The sequence below is a fragment of the Hyperolius riggenbachi genome, chromosome 10, assembly GCF_040937935.1.
Source record: "Hyperolius riggenbachi isolate aHypRig1 chromosome 10, aHypRig1.pri, whole genome shotgun sequence".
In the NCBI taxonomy this organism is placed as follows: Eukaryota; Metazoa; Chordata; class Amphibia; order Anura; family Hyperoliidae; genus Hyperolius; species Hyperolius riggenbachi.
This window is the reverse complement of record NC_090655.1, coordinates 127388500-127406354: the sequence shown is the minus strand read 5'-3', so window position 1 is coordinate 127406354 and position 17855 is coordinate 127388500. Positions and strand designations below refer to the sequence as shown.

The 17855-nt window shown below is 46.5% G+C and overlaps 1 protein-coding gene across 22 annotated transcripts in view; it reads right to left on the bottom strand.

Moving 5' to 3' along the window:
* Positions 1-10580, bottom strand: part of CAMK2G (calcium/calmodulin dependent protein kinase II gamma) — a 375935-nt gene extending 365355 nt beyond the window's left edge. For 4 of the 22 annotated variants that reach the window (XM_068257966.1, XM_068257965.1, XM_068257963.1 and 1 more), the window contains exon 1: positions 10117-10577. In XM_068257966.1, the coding sequence (XP_068114067.1) occupies positions 10117-10181 (65 nt within the window). In that variant the 5' untranslated portion in view covers positions 10182-10577. Of the gene's footprint in view, positions 1-10116 lie in introns of all 22 variants that reach the window. The other 18 variants (XM_068257978.1, XM_068257975.1, XM_068257977.1 and 15 more) reach the window with 15 other exon arrangements.
* Between the last annotated feature and the right edge of the window lie 7275 nt (positions 10581-17855).

The window sequence follows — 17855 nt, the reverse complement described above, 5'->3', positions numbered from 1 at the left end:
GACTAAGTACTGCTATTAGTGTATATATGCTATTTATGATGACTTAACTGAGAGATAGAGCATTTTATTATATTTTATCTTAATCACAGTTTACATTTATTAGGAGTAGGTGCATTTTTTCCTGACTCCAAGTACCCAAAATTACTCTTACTTCCGACTCCTCAACTCCGACTCCACAGCCCTGGTGTAAACTGCAATGGACTTGTTATTTCAAGGTCTGCATGCAGTAAGTTGGCATAATGTGATCCCTTAGAATGCAGAGATGTGAAAAGGCCCATTTAATTGCACCGGTAGCGGCGAGTTGACATGCAGAACTATTCTCAAACGGATATTGTGTGAATTAACCCTACAACAGATTAAAGGGGCCATACTTTAGCCGACCAACCAACCAACCATCCAATTCGATTATAATCAAAGTGGATGAAAATTGGTGCTGCCAAGTGCATGCCCGACCGACAAAGCAACCAATTTCAGGACAGAAATTGGCCGCACGATTGATCATGCTGGAAAATGTCGGGCCGAAATTGGTTGGTCGGGTGCGCCACGGTATGGAGGCCGAATTGCGAACGAGCGATGAGACGGCGAAAGCCTCACCACCGCAATGTATAAATGTATAAAGTGTGTGTGCATTTATACATTACCTGCCCGGTGTCAGCCTCCACGCGGTTTCCGTCCATCTCGCCGGGTTCCGTATACATGCCGGCGGCGCATAGCGTCTAGCGTCAGACGCTATGCGCCGCTAGCGTGTATGCGGCTGTTACCGGCAAGATGGACGGACACCGTGCGGAAGCTGCTACAGGACAGGTAATGTATAATGCACACGCATTACATACATTTATACATTTTGGGGGCAGCGGCCGGGTGGACGCAGCGGCTCAGCCGATTCCCTGATGATTTCATGCTGCAATCGGATGGGAATCTGCCTGTAGTGTATAGGAAGATTCGACTAGAGACAAATTTATTTCCAATCAGATTTGATTAGAGATAAATTTATCTTGTGCTCGAATTTGCCCATAATCGTAATGTATGGCCACCTTGAGGACCCTTTTCCACTTGAGCGATTGCTGAATCGCAAAATCGCAAATCGCTAGTGATTTTTAAATCGCTAGGGTTGTTACTTTATCATAGAAATCACGAGAAGTATTTTCCACTACACTGATTCAATTTGGAAATCGCTAATCGCAAATCGCAATCGCTTGCTGGAGCGATTTTTACAATGATAATGCAATGCAAATGAAAATCGCAAATAACAGAATTAATGAAAAATCGTGATAGCAATCACTGGCGTTTGTGATTGCGATTGCTAGTGGAAAAGGGCCCTGAGGCTCGGTCCACACTTGTGCAGTTGTAGTTCGGATCTCGTTTCAAGCAGATCAGTTTTTCTAAGAACTGATGCAAAACTGACCAGTTTTTCAAAAGGTTGTCCTTTTGTAGCATACGTTTCCAGTCCGTTTAAACATATGTCCTCTCTTCATGTGTGTTTCTATTGGATAAGAGATGATGTTGAGGGGAGGAGCAGGCAGTAGGCAATCCGTTTTTGCCACTGTTTTGTGTGCAAAAGTTCTCTGTGTAGAGGGAGATCTGTTTTTGTGTAGCCTTTCACTACCCCTCCGTGTATCCGGGGTCCGTGAAAAACCTGCAAGTCTGGACTCTCCATTCAGTTTTTCAAAACGGATCCCGTGGATCCGTTTTTTTAAAGTGTGTGAAGATGGCCACTATCCTTAGCATTGGTCTCCATGGCTGTAGTTTTGATCCGGGCCAAAATATGGAGCCACGTACACTTTTACACAAGTGTGAACTGACCCTTACCTACACTCATCTCTGTCACCCTAGGAATATAGCTGCTCTAACAAAGTTTTATTTTAATACGGCACAGAGCCTAGCACATACCATAGTAGCATTGGAGTCCCAAGTTTAAATTTAATCTAAGGTTAGCCCTGCACATACTGATTTTTCCTCAAGGAGGGATCACATTTGCATCTGTGGGAATCACAGACAATTCCTCACATGTTTTTCTGCACAACTGTGCATTTTTTACAGTAGCCATTGATTTCAATGAGAAAATGCATGCGATCTGTGGAAAAGTAGAGCAGATTGTATCTGTCAGGAACCGGCCCGTGGCACACCTGCGTATACGGTTCCTGACTGCAGGTTTGACCAGATCGAGAGGGGAAGCAGCCTTAGTCAAGCTAAATCAAGACTGTGACCCCTCAGAACACTTCTCACTGCCACCACTAGCTGTTGCTAGACACTTCCTCTCTGCTGTCGAGTGCTCAGCTCGCAATCCGCATTTTCGTATTCGGGTCAGCTTTGCGCTGTAGGCCGAATACGGGAACGCCACGCACACACACGCACAATTGCAATCTTACACTGTACTGAAGCAAAACCACTAACAGTCGTTCCGAACGATACTGTTAGCCACTCTGCTGTTGAGCTACTCGCACTGGCGTTTTCATATGTTGGGTCAGCTGCGCGCTTTAGGCCAACGTATGACAAACGCCCCACACACAATGCAATTACAATCTTATACGGTAGGGTTGCTCAATCATACAATCAGGCATGGACTTATACACAGTTACACTTCAGTCTCTTCTAGGCTATGAGTGTTAGTTTAGAACAGCAGAAGTCAAACTTATTAAATAACGATTTAATATTCCAGAAAAAAAAAAAAGTGGAAATGCAGAAAATATATACAAAAGATTTACAAAAACAAAGTAAAATTAACAATATAAAAGTTGCAAGGATAAAAGTTACAAAGATACACACAAGAATATTTGCATAAAAATAAAACGGGGATCAAAACGTTACCAGCGTTGTTTGAATGTCATTGGCGGGAGAACACCGCTTTCGACCAGTAGTCGGGCAGCCCTAGCGTTTGCTATCTCCAAAGAGCTACAAGTTGTGACTGTCCTAGCTGCTGTTTTATAGTCCCAAGTGTTGCCCCGGGCAAAGAATGTTTCATCCCACAATCTAATGCAGTTTTCCAGCTTGTCATATCCTTCCTGTAATATGCGACCTTCAAAGCTTTCCTGTCTTAGTGTCTGATCCGTTCAGAGATTTTAGAACACCTCCACAACCACAATTTCCACAGGTAAAAGTCTATACATCACAAGATTGTATTTTGGGTGAAGCTTCCTGGCTGTTATATGTAAACTCCTGGCTCAGGCTGGTGTGAGCTGTGTCAAAGCATACTGCAGCCAGTCCAGGTGACAATTGCTCCCAAGCACAATACACCTCTGAGACAGTATTCAGACAACAGGGTCAGACCACCTGTATAGGCTTCAAAGCAACTGTCTGATTAAGTGTTTCCTAATTACCTGTTTCTGGCTGTCCAGAGGAACTGTATGCTAATGTCCAAGCCCCCTGCTTCCAGAGAAATTCAATGCAAATGTAGGTCTATTGACCCATACACACAATCACATTAAAAGGTAGCCATACACTGGTCGATTTGCCATTAGATCGACCAGCTGACAGATCCCTATCTGATCAGAGAGGGATCGTATGGCTGCCTTTACTGCAAACAGATTGTGAATCGATTTCAGCCTGAAACCGATCACAATCTGTGGAGCCGCCGCTGCCGCCTGTCCCCCCCCCCCCCCCCCCCCCCCGCGCATACATTACCTGACGCTGGCTCCCGGGCATCTTCTCCACGCTGCACCCGCTCCATCCCGGCGCTTCCTGTGTCACTCCGTGACCAGGAAGTTCAAATAGTGCGCCCTCTATTTTAACTTCCTGGTCACTGCAGTGACAGGAAGCGCCGGGATGGAGCGGGTGCAGCGCGGAGAAGACGCCCGGGAGCCAGCGTCAGGTAATGTATAACTCATTGGATCGGCCGCCACTAGCGACGCGCTCCCTACCCGCGGGCGATCGAGGGTAATTTCTCGCACGATAGACGGACCGATCCGATTTCGGGAGGAAATCGGATCGGTGGGTGCGTTTAGCGTGAGCGATTGGCAGCAGATTCGATCCCAGGATCGAATCTGCTGTCGAAACGGCCGCGAATCGGGCCAGTGTATGGCCACCTTAACAGTCCATGAAAGAGAACCCGAGGTAGGGTTCTTACATCGCAATCCGTATACAGAGGCTGGGTCTGTCTATAGAGCCCAGCCTCTGTTGCTAGTTAGTTTCCTCCAACCCCCCCTGCGCGCTGTCAGACCCCATAAAACACAGCCACGCTGGCGACACGCAGCGTGTCGCAGCCGGCTTTGTTTATCTCACTAATGCCAGTCTCCGCTCTCCCCCGCCTCCTGAATCGCTCCGCTCCCCACCCACGTCCCTTCCCTCCCCGCTGATTGGAGGCGGGGGAGCAGCCAAGACTAACATTCGTGAGGTAAACACAGCCGCATAGTGCGGCTGTGTTTTATGGGGTCTGACAGCGCGCAGGGGGGGGGCTTTGGAGGAAACTAACTAGCAACAGAGGCAGGGCTCTATAGGCAGACCCAGCCTCTGTATAAGGATTGCGATGTAAGAACCCCGCCTCGGGTTCTCTTGAAGCTAGCCTGGCATATCTACACCTTTGACATAATACACAGCAGATAGAAAAATGATAGAATATGTTTCTGTATTATCCCAACATCATAACTAGCTGCTATATCATGACAGTATCTCTTTTTGAAAGCTATGCATAATCGCAGATGCCTCCCAAAATGCAGCGGCACCAGATTCAGGGCTGTGGAGTCGGTACAAAAATCTTCCGACTCCAACTCAGACTCCTCAGTTTATGAAACCATCGACTCAGACTCCAGCTCCGACTCCGGGTACCCAAAATGGCTCCGACTCCTTAGTCTAATACCTGCGAGGGCTGTGGATTTTGTACAAAAATCATACGATTCCCGACTCCTCAGTTTATGAAATCACAGACTCCGACTCCAACTCTGACTCTGGGTACCCAAAATTGCTCTGACTCCAACTCCACAGCCCTGACCAGATTTCCCTAAGTGTGACCTCTGCTTAACTAATTTGCGTTGGATAACTATGGATCTAACATACTTCATTAATATTTATTCAATTTGAGGCAGTGACTTGATGAAAACGCTGTTCGGACGTCTCTGTGCAAGGGGCAGGCAAGAGCAGTGTTGTAGGAGCCAATCACTATTAGATCAAAGTCCAATTGGATAGTGATTGATTGGCATGGGATATCAGGCCATAATCACCCATGTATGCCTAACTTAAGACCCAGGGTTTGGATGTTCTCTCCGTTTCTGTGTAAATTTGCTCTGAGCACTCTGGACTCTTGCCACATCTTAGAAATATACTGGTAAAGTAAATAGCTTTTCTCCAAAACTGGCCCCAGGCTGTGTTAGGGGCACTAGATTCTCAGACTCCCTGTGGGTCAGCAAATTATGTGACTCGTTCAACATACTCAGCAAAGTGTAGAGTAGTTGGAAAGTTGTTGGCACTAAACACTGCAAATAACAAAAGTTCCAGAGGATCAACCTCATCTTTGCCTCATTAGTGAGCCAATGGTCTGGAACAAACACGCAGGTTAGAGTGCTCACAAGTCACTGGACATACATTTGTTATGGATCACAGACTCACTAACTAGTGAAGCAAAGATAATGGCCTCAACTCACAGCAAGTCAGCAATTGCAGCTTCTATAATTCCTACCTGTCAGATTCCTGTTAAAAATTATTGTGAATCAACCAAAGGTGCCTGTTCCTGCTACTGAAAGCAAAAAATACAGAGGTAGAGGGTGTCTCCTAAACTCAATTCATCCACATGTGGCAGGTCTAACACTTGGAAAGGACTGTGAAGTCAGTACAAAAATCACCTGACTCCAACTCCTACCCCTCAGCTTATGACACCAACTCCAGGTACCCAAAATTGCTCTGACTCCAAGGCCCTTAAGCTCTGCAGTGGGGGTGGGGGGTAATCATCTGACTGACTCCGGGTACCCAAAAATTGCTCCAACTTCAGCTCCACTGCCCTGCTTGCAGACCCCACAAACTGTTTCATTTCAGGATAAAAGGGAGTTTGAACATTACATGATCAGTTTATGGTGGTCACACACTAATCAGACCAAAGGATTCATCCAAACTATCCATATTATGAGATATTTTGTCTGTGGATAACAATACATCTTTCACTTCAGATTGTGTGCAGCTGTAAAAATTAATAGAAACCCACTGCTCTGCAAATATGCTATTACTCAATACTGTACAAAACCACTGATCTGCCTTCAATGAGATATCTTAATACACCATTCAAGCAGATCCTCATACCAAGGTCATCATCAATCCATTTCCACGAAAATATTATATTTCATGCAGCTGCAGTCATAAAGATTGATCCTGCCACTGATTAGATGATTAAGATGTGCACCACTACACACTGGCCAGCTTCTAAATAAGTGGAGTAATCCTTTAATATGCTGAGCTTGGCGATCAACAGCTACAAGAATGATGACTATGAGCTACTAGAATACAATACATCAGCAGATTAAACTTGCAGGCACCACTTGGGCCTGTCACACTTCAAATATGCATTTCCACCTTCATCTGCTGTAGAACTAACAGTACAAGGAATCCCTAGCACATGTAGTAGCACAGCCACTGAAAACTCCCAGGTTGTCTTTCACTGTCGTATAGCGCAACATATACCCCCTGCCAATGATAAGCAGCTCTTATAGTAATACCTAGAGCTGTAAGATTTATGGCTCACAGTACCATAATTAAAATGCAATATAACACTATAACACTGTGAATTACTATGCAGGGGATAATTACCATAACTGGTTTCATGTAGAAATAATTAAGTACGCAGTTTTCACACATTTCAGGACAGCAGAACGGAGGAAAATAACGGCACGGCTATGATGAAGACTAATGACAACGCATAAAATATAGTTTTATTTTGGGGCATCAGCAGCAATGAAAACCAAGAAAAAAAAAAGGGGGTATCACTGGCAGAAATGAACCAGCGTAATCGAACCACAGATACACAATAAATAACATTCCCACAACATTCAGTCAAGCAGCTAAGGCCAAAAGGAGCTGACAGAGGTAGACAATAGGACTTGAACAAAGAAAAATGAATGGGAGAGGGAGATTTGGTCAAAACTTCTGCAATGCAGTGAACATAACTGCCATAAAAATGAGCAGGACCCACAAGTATCTTCTAAGACAAGCCCACACACCTTAACCTTCTCCGTACCAAAATGGCCTGCAACCACTTCTAACAAAGGGATTAAGGTCTCATCACAGGCTCAGCTCTGGATGTTCTGTCTACATAATCAGCCTCAATTCTATAGGTAAAGCAGATAACGCTTTCCTGTTACCAAACGGGAAACAAATCTACCAAGCAGGCATGTTACGGAGAACACAGTATATACATTATAAAGGAATATTATCAATACACTGCTAGAAATACATAGATAAATCAAAAGTGGCAAAATAGCACTGCTGAGTTTTTAAGAGCACCAAACAAACTACCAGCGGTTTCATAAGTTTTCAACCAACGGGGGCACCTATACAACAAATAGTGATGTATATAAAACTAGTCATAATGTATATTTCACCGGTCTGTCTACAACATAACTAGATTACTCAGTGGCACTCTACTCATCTTAAACACAGTCCAGGACAAAATGTTGTCATATTGGCGCAAATGCTTCATTGACCCAAGTTGCAGTGTAATGGTCTTCCAGATTTATTCGTTTTTATACATTTTCAAGCTTTTATTTTACAACCAGATCAACTAGCATTCCCACAATCCGCCTACATACTGGGCATCAATGCATTTTGTTTATTATTATTTGTTTACTTAACCAAGCAAACATTAATATTACATATGAAGGGTCATTTAGGCTTAAAGGGAATGTCCAAGCAAAATAAAAAAATGAGTTTCACTTACCTGGGGCTTCTACTAGCCCCATGCAGCCATCCTGTGCCCTCGTAGTCACTCACTGCTGCTTCAATCCCCCGCTGGTAGCTTGCCGACCTCGGAGGTCGGCGGGCCGCATTGCGTACGTTTTTACGCATTCACGCTAGTGCAGGAACATTAACACATACATTTTTACGCGTTACTGGTTCAATGCGTAAAAATTTACGCATTGAACCAGTAACGCGTAAAAATGTATGTGTTAATGTTCCTGCACTAGCGGGAATGCGTAAAAACGTACGCAATGCGACCCGCCGACCTCCGAGGTCGGCAAGCTGCCAGCGCGGACTGGAGCAGCAGTGAGTGACTACGAGGGCACAGGATGGCTGCATGGGGCTGGTAGAAGCCCCAGGTAAGTGAAACTCATTTTTTTTATTTTGCTTGGACATTCCCTTTAACAAATGAAAGAATAAGGCTTTAACAAATGAAAGAATAAAGGATTTCAATTTACTTGTGTGCAGATACAGCAATAAAAGCTATAGCATTAGAAGTAAAACACACAACTGACACATGGGCATAGTATTGTTATCACACAAAGAGCATATGAATGATAAATCATGTATAAAATGATTGTGTAGTAGCATGTATCAAGTCTAGCGTTTAAATCTGTGGGTCTGTGAAATGGTGTAGCTGTGTAATAAGTCTTTGAATGAAAAGCCAAGAGCCGTCTATTACATAAGCACGGCCAATGAAAGAAATGTCTTTGTCCTATTGTCTAGGTACTACAGCTGCCATTGGTGCTGACTATTACATTTTCTGAGCCCCCCTCTTCTCCTTCAAAAGGCAAGACCTGCTGTTCTGTGTGCTGCTGGGATGATCTTGGTGTGACGCTGCTGTCACTGTGCTGACACTAGCCTGCCTGTCAGGTCACTAATCAATGTCACTATGCAGAAGCTGCCTGTACGCCTGGCCTTGCTCTAGCTGCGTTTCCAGTATTTCATTCACATCTTTGTCTTCTTAGAACCACGCTAGCGCCTGCTATTATGGCAGCAGCAATGTTTGCAGGGTACAATTCAGCGCACAAATAAATGGGTGTTCATATGATGGCCACCATTCCCTCATTCAGATCCTCTAATGCCTGTGTGTCTGGTCTCTACCATTGGCTGTTTACAACCCCTGCCTCTCTTCCCAGGTCTCCCTCCCTGTGTGACATGCTAATTTCTGTTCCCTCAGGCTCCTGTTATGTGCGTATAATCTCCATGAGCTTCTTCTCTGCGCTATTGCCCTGCACACAGGTGATGATCATCATTGTCCTATTGGGCTCCTGTCCTCCCTCCTCCACAGGACAAGACAGTTTGCTGCTCATCTGTTGCTGCTTTCTCTGACTCAAATATCAGCTGAGCCTTGCCCCAAGTGCCATATAGTAGTAGTACATGCTGAACACACTGCACTAATCAGCGCAGTCAGACCTCCATGCTTGCTGCATATGCACCACTTGTCCTGTACTGTGGCGTAGCGAATGTCACTTTTGCCTCAGCGTTGGGGGAGGGGGGGGGGGTCCCGGATCTAAATCTCAGTTAGGAGACCATCTCCATGGAGTTTGTATGCTCGCCCCATGTTTCTGTGATTTTCCTCAGGCAACTCTAGTTTCCTTCCACATCTCAAAAACAAATTAATTTCCTCCAAAAACAGCCTTAGGCTATGGTAAGGATATTACACTAAAGCAATAGAAGCAATAGTATGGATAATGCCTGGTACACACCATGCATTTTACCATCAGAACGATCGATCATTTCCAACAGGTCCAATCATTTTTCCAATCGGTTTTCCAACCGATTTTCTGATCACTTCTGTACAAAACTGATCAGACCTGTCGTAAATGATTTATTCAACCGATTGATCTGACAGGAAATAGAATGGGGTGTACTAGGCATTAGATTGTGAGCTCCTTTGAGGGTCAGTTGCTGACATGAAAATAGTGCTGCTGCAGAAGGTGCCAGCGCTATAGTAATACATTATGAATAATGATAACAGTGTGTGCCCCCCCCCCCCCCCCCCCCCCATTCTGTCAGGGTACTAAGCCTCTATGGAGGGGTCCGGCCTGAGAAGACTAGCTTGGAAGCAAACCATCTGGTGTCTATTAGAAGTTGCTGGACCCAGTGAGAAGCCTTGCCGCCCCCCCCCCCCCCGCCACTCCTCTGCAGGCTATGCCCCGATTGCCCGCCGTCTCCTGCCTGCCCTTGCCAGCTACTCCCGAGCGTCCTGCCAGCCTGAGCCACCCCACGGTCTCTCCTTACTTGCCGAGCTCTTCGTACAGCTGGTACTCGTCCGTGAAGCGGGTGCAGGTGGCGGTGGTGGCCATGCTAGTAGCAGGGAAGCCGGGCTGCGGTCTGTCAGCGAAGAGGTAGCAGCAGCCGGGATGATCTCTCCTCTGCTTCTTCCTCTGCGTCTCACCCTCCTCCTCCTCCGGGGCGGCTCCTGCTTCCCCTCCCTCCCGCTCCCACCTCCTGCTCCCCTGCTGCCGCCTGGCCCTTCTAGCCTCCGTCTGTCTGCTGCCTCCGCTTCCCCCGGGTGACCCTGCCGAGATGACTCGTGTCACTCCGCGCCAGCCGTGCACTGTCACCGCTGCCCTAGGGAGGAGGAGGGAGGCAAGCAGCACCGCGAGACTTCTCCGCGACACGCCCCCCTTCCTGCGGACGCCCAGCCCAGGGGGGAGAAGGAAGGGGCACGGTGGCTCCTGAGTGATTGCGGTGGAGGAGGTGGGGGTTACACGGCGGGCTCCTAGGGCTACATCATCATCATCGCTGCACTGACAGCCGCTGCTGAAGTATGCTGCAGGGGACCCGACTTGGAAGGGGTTAAGGAAGAGCCAGTCACGTGACAGCAACAAAGGCTGGACGTGCTTGCAGCGCTGCGGTACAACAAGGAGCGCACTGTGGCCAGCGGTGAACACTCCTCTCTGGTCGGTTACTAAAGTTCACCCTGGAGAGTTGTGGCCGATTGGTAATTTGATGAGGAAAAAAAATAGTTCTGCAAACTTTCCCCTCTTCCTCCACAAATTATGCTGCAAACTCGTCACAATAAAAGGAAACATAGGTTCTGATGATCAGCTGAAGGTGGTTCTACATCTGTTGATTTTGCAGCTGAACGACCATCTGATTCGATTATTATAGTATCAGATGAAAATTAGTGACCCAATAAGCTTGCCCAATCGACAATTTGACCAATTTTGGGCCAAACTTGTTCAAATGTATTGACAAGACATGCTGGGAAATCTTGAGCGACGCGGTAGATCGGATGTGTGGCCTTAAAGAGAACCCGAGGCAGATTTTTTAAAGCTTAAAGGGAACCTAAACTGAGAGGGATATGGAGATTTCCTTTTAAACAATACCAGCTGCCTGACTCTCCTGCTGACCAATTTGCTGCAGTAGTATCTGGATCTCACACCTGAAACAAGCATGCAGCTAATCCAGTCTGACTTCAGTCAGAGCACCTGACCTGCATGCTTGTTGAGGGGCTGTGGCTAAAAGTATTAGGGCCCGTTTCCACTAGAGCGAATCCGCATGCGTTGTCCGCATGCGGATTCGCATAACCAATACAAGTGGATGGCCCTGTTTCCACTTGTCAGTTTTCTTCTGCGTTTTTCTGTGCAGGATTTTTCTGCACGGTAGGGCCTGCAGAATTCGCCTGCGTGTGGAATGCAGGCGAATCGCAGGCAATGTATTTAATAGGGAAATCGCATGCGTTTTTTGCATGCGTTTTTTGCATGCGTTTTTTCCCGCGATTTCGCGTGCGATTTTGCATTGGAAGTAATGTTAATTGACACAGGCAGTGACATGGTTAAAATCGCATATACCCTGCCTATGCGAAATCGCATGCGAAATCGCGGCAAAAACGCATGCGGAATCGCATCCGCATGCGATTTCGTCAGCGGTGCTATGCAGCGATTCCGCACCGCACTAGTGGAAACGGGCCCTTAGAGACACAGGATCAGTGGGAGAGTCAGGCAACTGGTATTATTTTAAGAGGAAAGATCCATATCCTTCTCAGTTTAGGTTCCCTTTAAAGCGGATCCGAGATGAAAAACTAACTATAACAAGTAACTTGTCGATATATCTTATCTAAAGTTTAGATAGTTTACACAGCAAATCTAGCTGCAAACAGCTTTAATAAAAAATGATTATTTCTTCCTGTGATACAATGACAGCAGTCATGTTATTTGTAAACATTACACAGAGGCAGGCTTATCTGTATCTTGAGCACTCAGCCTGTGAAAAAAAACCTAATCCCTCCTCCTCCCCTCTGCCTCTGAAATCAATGGCTAGTAAAGGCCCATACACACGTCCGTTTTTTGTGAACGACGGGTCGTTTGCCCGCTAAATCGGGCGTGTGTACAGACTGTCGTTCGCGTCGCCCGGCAGATTGCTCAAACTCACTCTTATCACGCGAACGACAGTCTGTACACACGCCCCATTTAGCGGGTGAACGACTGAACGACCCGTCGTTCGCAAAAAACGGACGTGTGTATGGGCCTTTACACCTCCTCCTCCTGCCCAGACTGAGCTCCCATGAGCCCTTGCTACTGCCAAGTCTCTCTGAAACCCTGTGGGTGTGGTTTATTTAGTTTTTAGGGAATCAGAGTATTAAAACAAAAACAAGAAAGTATTTGACTTGAGAAATGCCCTATAAACAATAGGAAAGGAACACACAATTATGCAATGAGTAAAAGCTCGCCTCGGATCCACTTTAATAGGACACAGAGGCATGTTCTGTGCACAATGACATGCATCTGTGTCCGGCTGCTGCAGCCAGTCGTCATCGACCCCCCGCACCCCCTCCCCCGTGTCCGTGCATGTAAATGCTTTATCTGTCTCTACTATACTTTCCCATTTGTGTCCCATGTAATTACTGGCATATAGCACGTGCTACGATACCGGCAGCCACATGGGGCAAAAATGCAGAAGTACAACTGATGGGCAGCAGACAGGTAAAGTACGGTATTTACATGCACGGGCACTGGGTGGGACATCTAGCATTTAGGGGGGACACTGGCGAGGTTGCGTCACGAGTCCAATTTCTGAAAGGTTTCATGCTGAAATCAATCAGGAATCATCCTGTGGTGTAAGGGCAGCCAACAGATCTCTCTCTGATCAGACTTGATCAGAGAGAAATCTGCCTCTCGGTCGAATCTGCTCAAACATCACTAGATGTATAGGCACCTTAAAGGTAATATCTGAGCTACTAAAAAAAATGACACCTACTTTCCTTGGGCTTGCTCCAGCCCCTAGCAGCCGCTATGTCCCTTGCCGCAGTTCTACTGCGCCTGCACAGTACACTCCACACCATGTGCGAGTGATTGACATTGGCGCTCACTCAGGCACAGTAGAGGACGACCTGGCGAGGTTGGCCTCTGCAACGTTAGGGAAAGGGAGCCAGCGGCTAAGAGCGGAGCTGCGGTGAGGGACAAGGCAGCTGATAGGGGATGGAGGAAGCCCCGGGTAAGTAGGTGTCTTTTTTAGCAGCTCGGACATTCCCTTTTAAGCTGAATACTCTCCTTGTGACCCAGGAAGATGGATCGCAGCGATGTCCCACAACGACGAGCTCTCCTCGATCCATCTTCTTGCCAGCGGGTATACGTGACGGCACACGACAGGCTTCAACGAGAGTTCAAGCAATCGCAGTACTTTGTGCAAGAGTCGTTGGGGATCTTAAAAATCCTCTATGTCGGTCGTTATCGCTGCTTAGTGTCATTCACGTAAACACATGCCTGTACGCAAGAATGCAGAAACAATCACTCATTGCTCACAAAAAAATTGCCGGTCATCGAAAAAATTGGGTGGTGGGTATGGGCCTTAAGACATTTCTACTGGGGTTATTATCAATGTTCTAAACGTAGATTGGGCTTGTAGAGCTCCGTACACTAGCTTGGTCACTGTCGTTAGAAAACGTGCAACACCCAACAGTTTGCAACAAACAACGTCGGTGCACGTTTCAATTCAACGACGTTCTACTGATCAGATCAGAAGCTAGCGCTAAAAGTGTGTAAGTGTAGGTTATACAACAATCACCGCCACCAGGAGCACCCTGAAGGATCCTCACTCACCGAATGGGGTGGGCCAGTAATTACAGTGGCCTTATCACGCCTCTGGGGTACTTTCCAGGCTCCCCACACCTTATAGTACACAGATGGTATTCAGATATCAGCTCTTGTTTCTTCTTGAATGTACACCTCAATGCAAACAAATGCTATCATTGCGCAAGCATCTCATAAAAACAAAAAGGTTTATTAAAAGGTTCCACTCACATGATACAGGTAGGTGTTAAGCCTGTGGAGTTTAGGAACGTGGTGGAGCGAGCGAACTCTGGATATCACCAACGGCGGCCAGCCCGGGAGGCCGCACGGGGTGGAGCCCGTTCCTAAACTCCTAAACTTGTTTGCATTGAGGTGTACATTCAAGAAGAAACAAGAGCTGATATCTGAATACCATCTGTGTACTATAAGGTGTGGGGAGCCTGGAAAGTACCCCAGAGGCGTGATAAGGCCACTGTAATTACTGGCCCACCCCATTCGGTGAGTGAGGATCCTTCAGGGTGCTCCTGGTGGCGGTGATTGTTGTATAACCTACACTTGCATATGGTGAAGCGCTGTTCTGGAACAGAGACAATAATTTCAATAGAGGACTTGCTCAAGCCTTTTGCCAGAGGCGCACCCGTGTAGCTGTGTATTGGATGATGATTTAGGGTGCAACAACACCAGACTGTTGTAACTGTTACCTTATAAGCACACATATTGTGGATTTACTGATCATATTGATTGTATTGGATACATCCTTAAGCCATATTGGCTGTGAGATATATATTGTAAATTCATCGGAGCGCTGTATAATTTAGTGTTTAGTAATGCTAAAAGTGTGTAACTAGGCACACGTGAGTTTGAATTGAGCAATTGTTATCGTTCGATGCAAACAACTACTGTATCGCCGATTATTATCCAAACCTATCTGCCTGGATGGATCAGTCTATAGGGCAACAGCAGTCGAAGGTGTGTATGTAGCTTAAGGGCTGGTTCACGTCGCAGCCAAGGACGTTTCTGCTACTGCACAGAAAAGTGTTTGACATCATTTATTGGTGGCTTCTGTGCGATAAAAAAAAAAAACACAAGTCCTTAAAGAGAACCCGAGGTGGGGTTCTCACAACGAAATCCCAATACAGAGGCTGGGTCTGCCTATAGAGCCCAGCCTCTGTTGCTAATCAGATCCCCCCTAAATCCCCCCTGCGCCCAGCGACACCCCATAAATGATAGCCGCGCTGCCGACACGCAGCATGTCAGCAGCGGCTGTGTTTACCTTTGGAACGTCAGTCTCCGCTCTCCCCCGCCTCCTGCATCGCTCCGGTCCCGCCCGCGTCCTTTCCCTCCCCACTGATTGGACGGAAGGGACGTGGGTGGGGACCGGAGCGATGCAGGAGGCGGGGGGAGCGCCGAGACTGACGTTACAAAGGTAAACACAGCCGTACAGCGCGGCTGTGATTTATGGGGTCTGGCTCAGCACGGGGGATTTAGGGGGGGATCTGATTAGCAACAGAGCCTGGGCTCTATAGGCAAACCCAGCCTCTGTATGGGGATTTCATTGTGAGAACCCCGCCTCGGGTACTCTTTAAAGTGAACCTAAAGCCAAGTTAAAAAAATGAGATTAACTCACCTGGGGCTTCCCTCAGCCCCCTGCAGCTGATCGGTGCCCTCGCAGCCCCGCTCCAATGGTCGAGCACCCGCCGGCGAACACTTCCGGTTTGGCCGTCACCGGCCGACAGGCATGGGAACGCGAGTGATTCTTCGCGTTCCCAGCCTGTATATCGCCCCCTATGCTGCTATTGCGGCCAGGACGCCGCAATAGCAGTATCAAACCTGATACCGCATGCTATAACCTTGATGAATTTACATTTACTGACATTTGTTGAGGTATTTATCAAACAAGTCAGTAATTTAAGATTTCCATGCTGTAACAGCCTTGATGAAATGACATTTTCCTAAGTGCTTGGTAAAGTCAGCTGTTCTCTGCATTAGAGGCCTAGTGGAATAGAACGTATCTCCAGGAGCTACATGTAGCATTCAGGTAAATTTGATTGATCGCGATGCTTGAGCAGACAACAGTAAACAACATGAGATTAATGCTCCCATTCATCTCAATTACAACATGGTGGATCCCAAGCAGTAAAGAACGGGCAATTACCGATAGCCATCCCTTTATCATCAATAAAATAAACATTATTTCAGCATGTACCTCTTTATGGATAGTATTTGCTCACCAACTAGAGAAAATTTCCCTCAGTCTCCCCTTTTCTCACAGAGGATACTACAAAACTCCTTGTTGTCTCACGTCTTGACTACCGCAACTCCCACCTCTGTGACCTGCTCGCTAACTGTCTAGATCTGCTCCAGTTTATGGTGTACTCTGCGTCACGACTCATCCGTCTCTCCTCTCACTCCTAATGCTAACCCTTCTCTGTCCGCCCCTCCACTGGTTGATCATTACTCAAAAGAGACAGCTGAAGATTCTAACCCTCACTTACAAAGTACTCTACAGTCTTGGTCCCCTCCCTACTTAACTACACTTGTCTTTAGATACTGCCTGCATGTAATCTCTCTAGTTGCCTTTTCTTATCCTTGAATAAAAGATTTCTCTTGAATCTCCCCACTCTCTAGCGCGACCGCGATACTTTACTAGTGTGGCTGCTACTACGTTAATGTAATAGCAGCTGCGCTAGTAAAGTATCGCAGACGCGCGACATACTACCATGCAGCACTTCAAAGGAGCGCACGTAGCTTAAAGTCAAAACAAACCCAGCATTTCTTCTTTGCTCTAAAAGGTTATTTACAGCATATAGTATACTAACACAATTTTTTTTTTACGGAAAACAGCATTCAAAGGGTTAAATCACAGAACTGGTGATAACCTTATCTTGTGTTTACATTCTTCACTTGATACAATTAAAGAGAACCCGAGGTGGGTTTGAAGAATATTATCTGCATACAGAGGCTGGATCTGCCTATACAGTCCAGCCTCTGTTGCTATCCCAAACCCCTCTAAGGTCCCCCTGCATTCTGCAATCCCTCATAAATCACAGCCACGCTGCTGACAAACAGCTTGTCAGAGCTGGCTGTGTTTATCTCTATAGTGTCAGTCTGCTGCTCTCCCCGCCTCCTGCAAAACTCCAGTCCCCGCCTGCATCCTTTCCCTCCCTGCTGATTGGAGGGAAGGGACGGGGGCAGGGACCAGAGCTATGCAGGAGGCGGGGGAGCAGCTGAGACTGACACTACAGATGTAAACACAGCCTCACAGCACGGCTGTGATTTATCAGGGATTGCAGAGTGCAGGGGGACCTTAGTGGGGTTTGGGATAGCAACAGAGGCTGGGCTGTATAGGCAGATCCAGCCTCTGTATGCAGATAATATTCTTCAAACACACCTCGGGTTCTCTTTAAGTAAATATTCTCTGACTGTGCAGAAACTTCTGCTAATGAGTCCTGAACTGAAACACTGCTCAGAAATTACTGAGTGCATTTATAATAGAAATACAACAGTTATGAATAAAAAGCACCATCAGCTTTCAAAGTAAATAAACTGAACTTTGGGAACTTATAATTTCTAAATGAATAATAATACTTGTGCACACAAGCAAATATGATAATTGCATGGGTTATAAAAAGTAGGAAAACACATTTTTATTGAATATTTTGTCAGAGTTTAAAAACACTTTAAGGCCTCTTACACAGTAAGATGTTGCGTTTGATGCGACGTTAAGGTCGCATAACGTGCCCCTAATGCAACGCATTAAAAGACTATAACTTGGACGTTATTTAGCTCTGCGTATTGGTGCGCTGTTTTCATCGCACAGTGATAGAACAAAAACGGCGCATGCGTTAAAAAAAACAAAACATTACTGAGCATGTGCAAACAGTCTAACACAGCTAAAACGTGTATAATGCACAGCATGCAGCACTTTCATTTAATGTGCAGCGTTAGACACCAACGCAACGT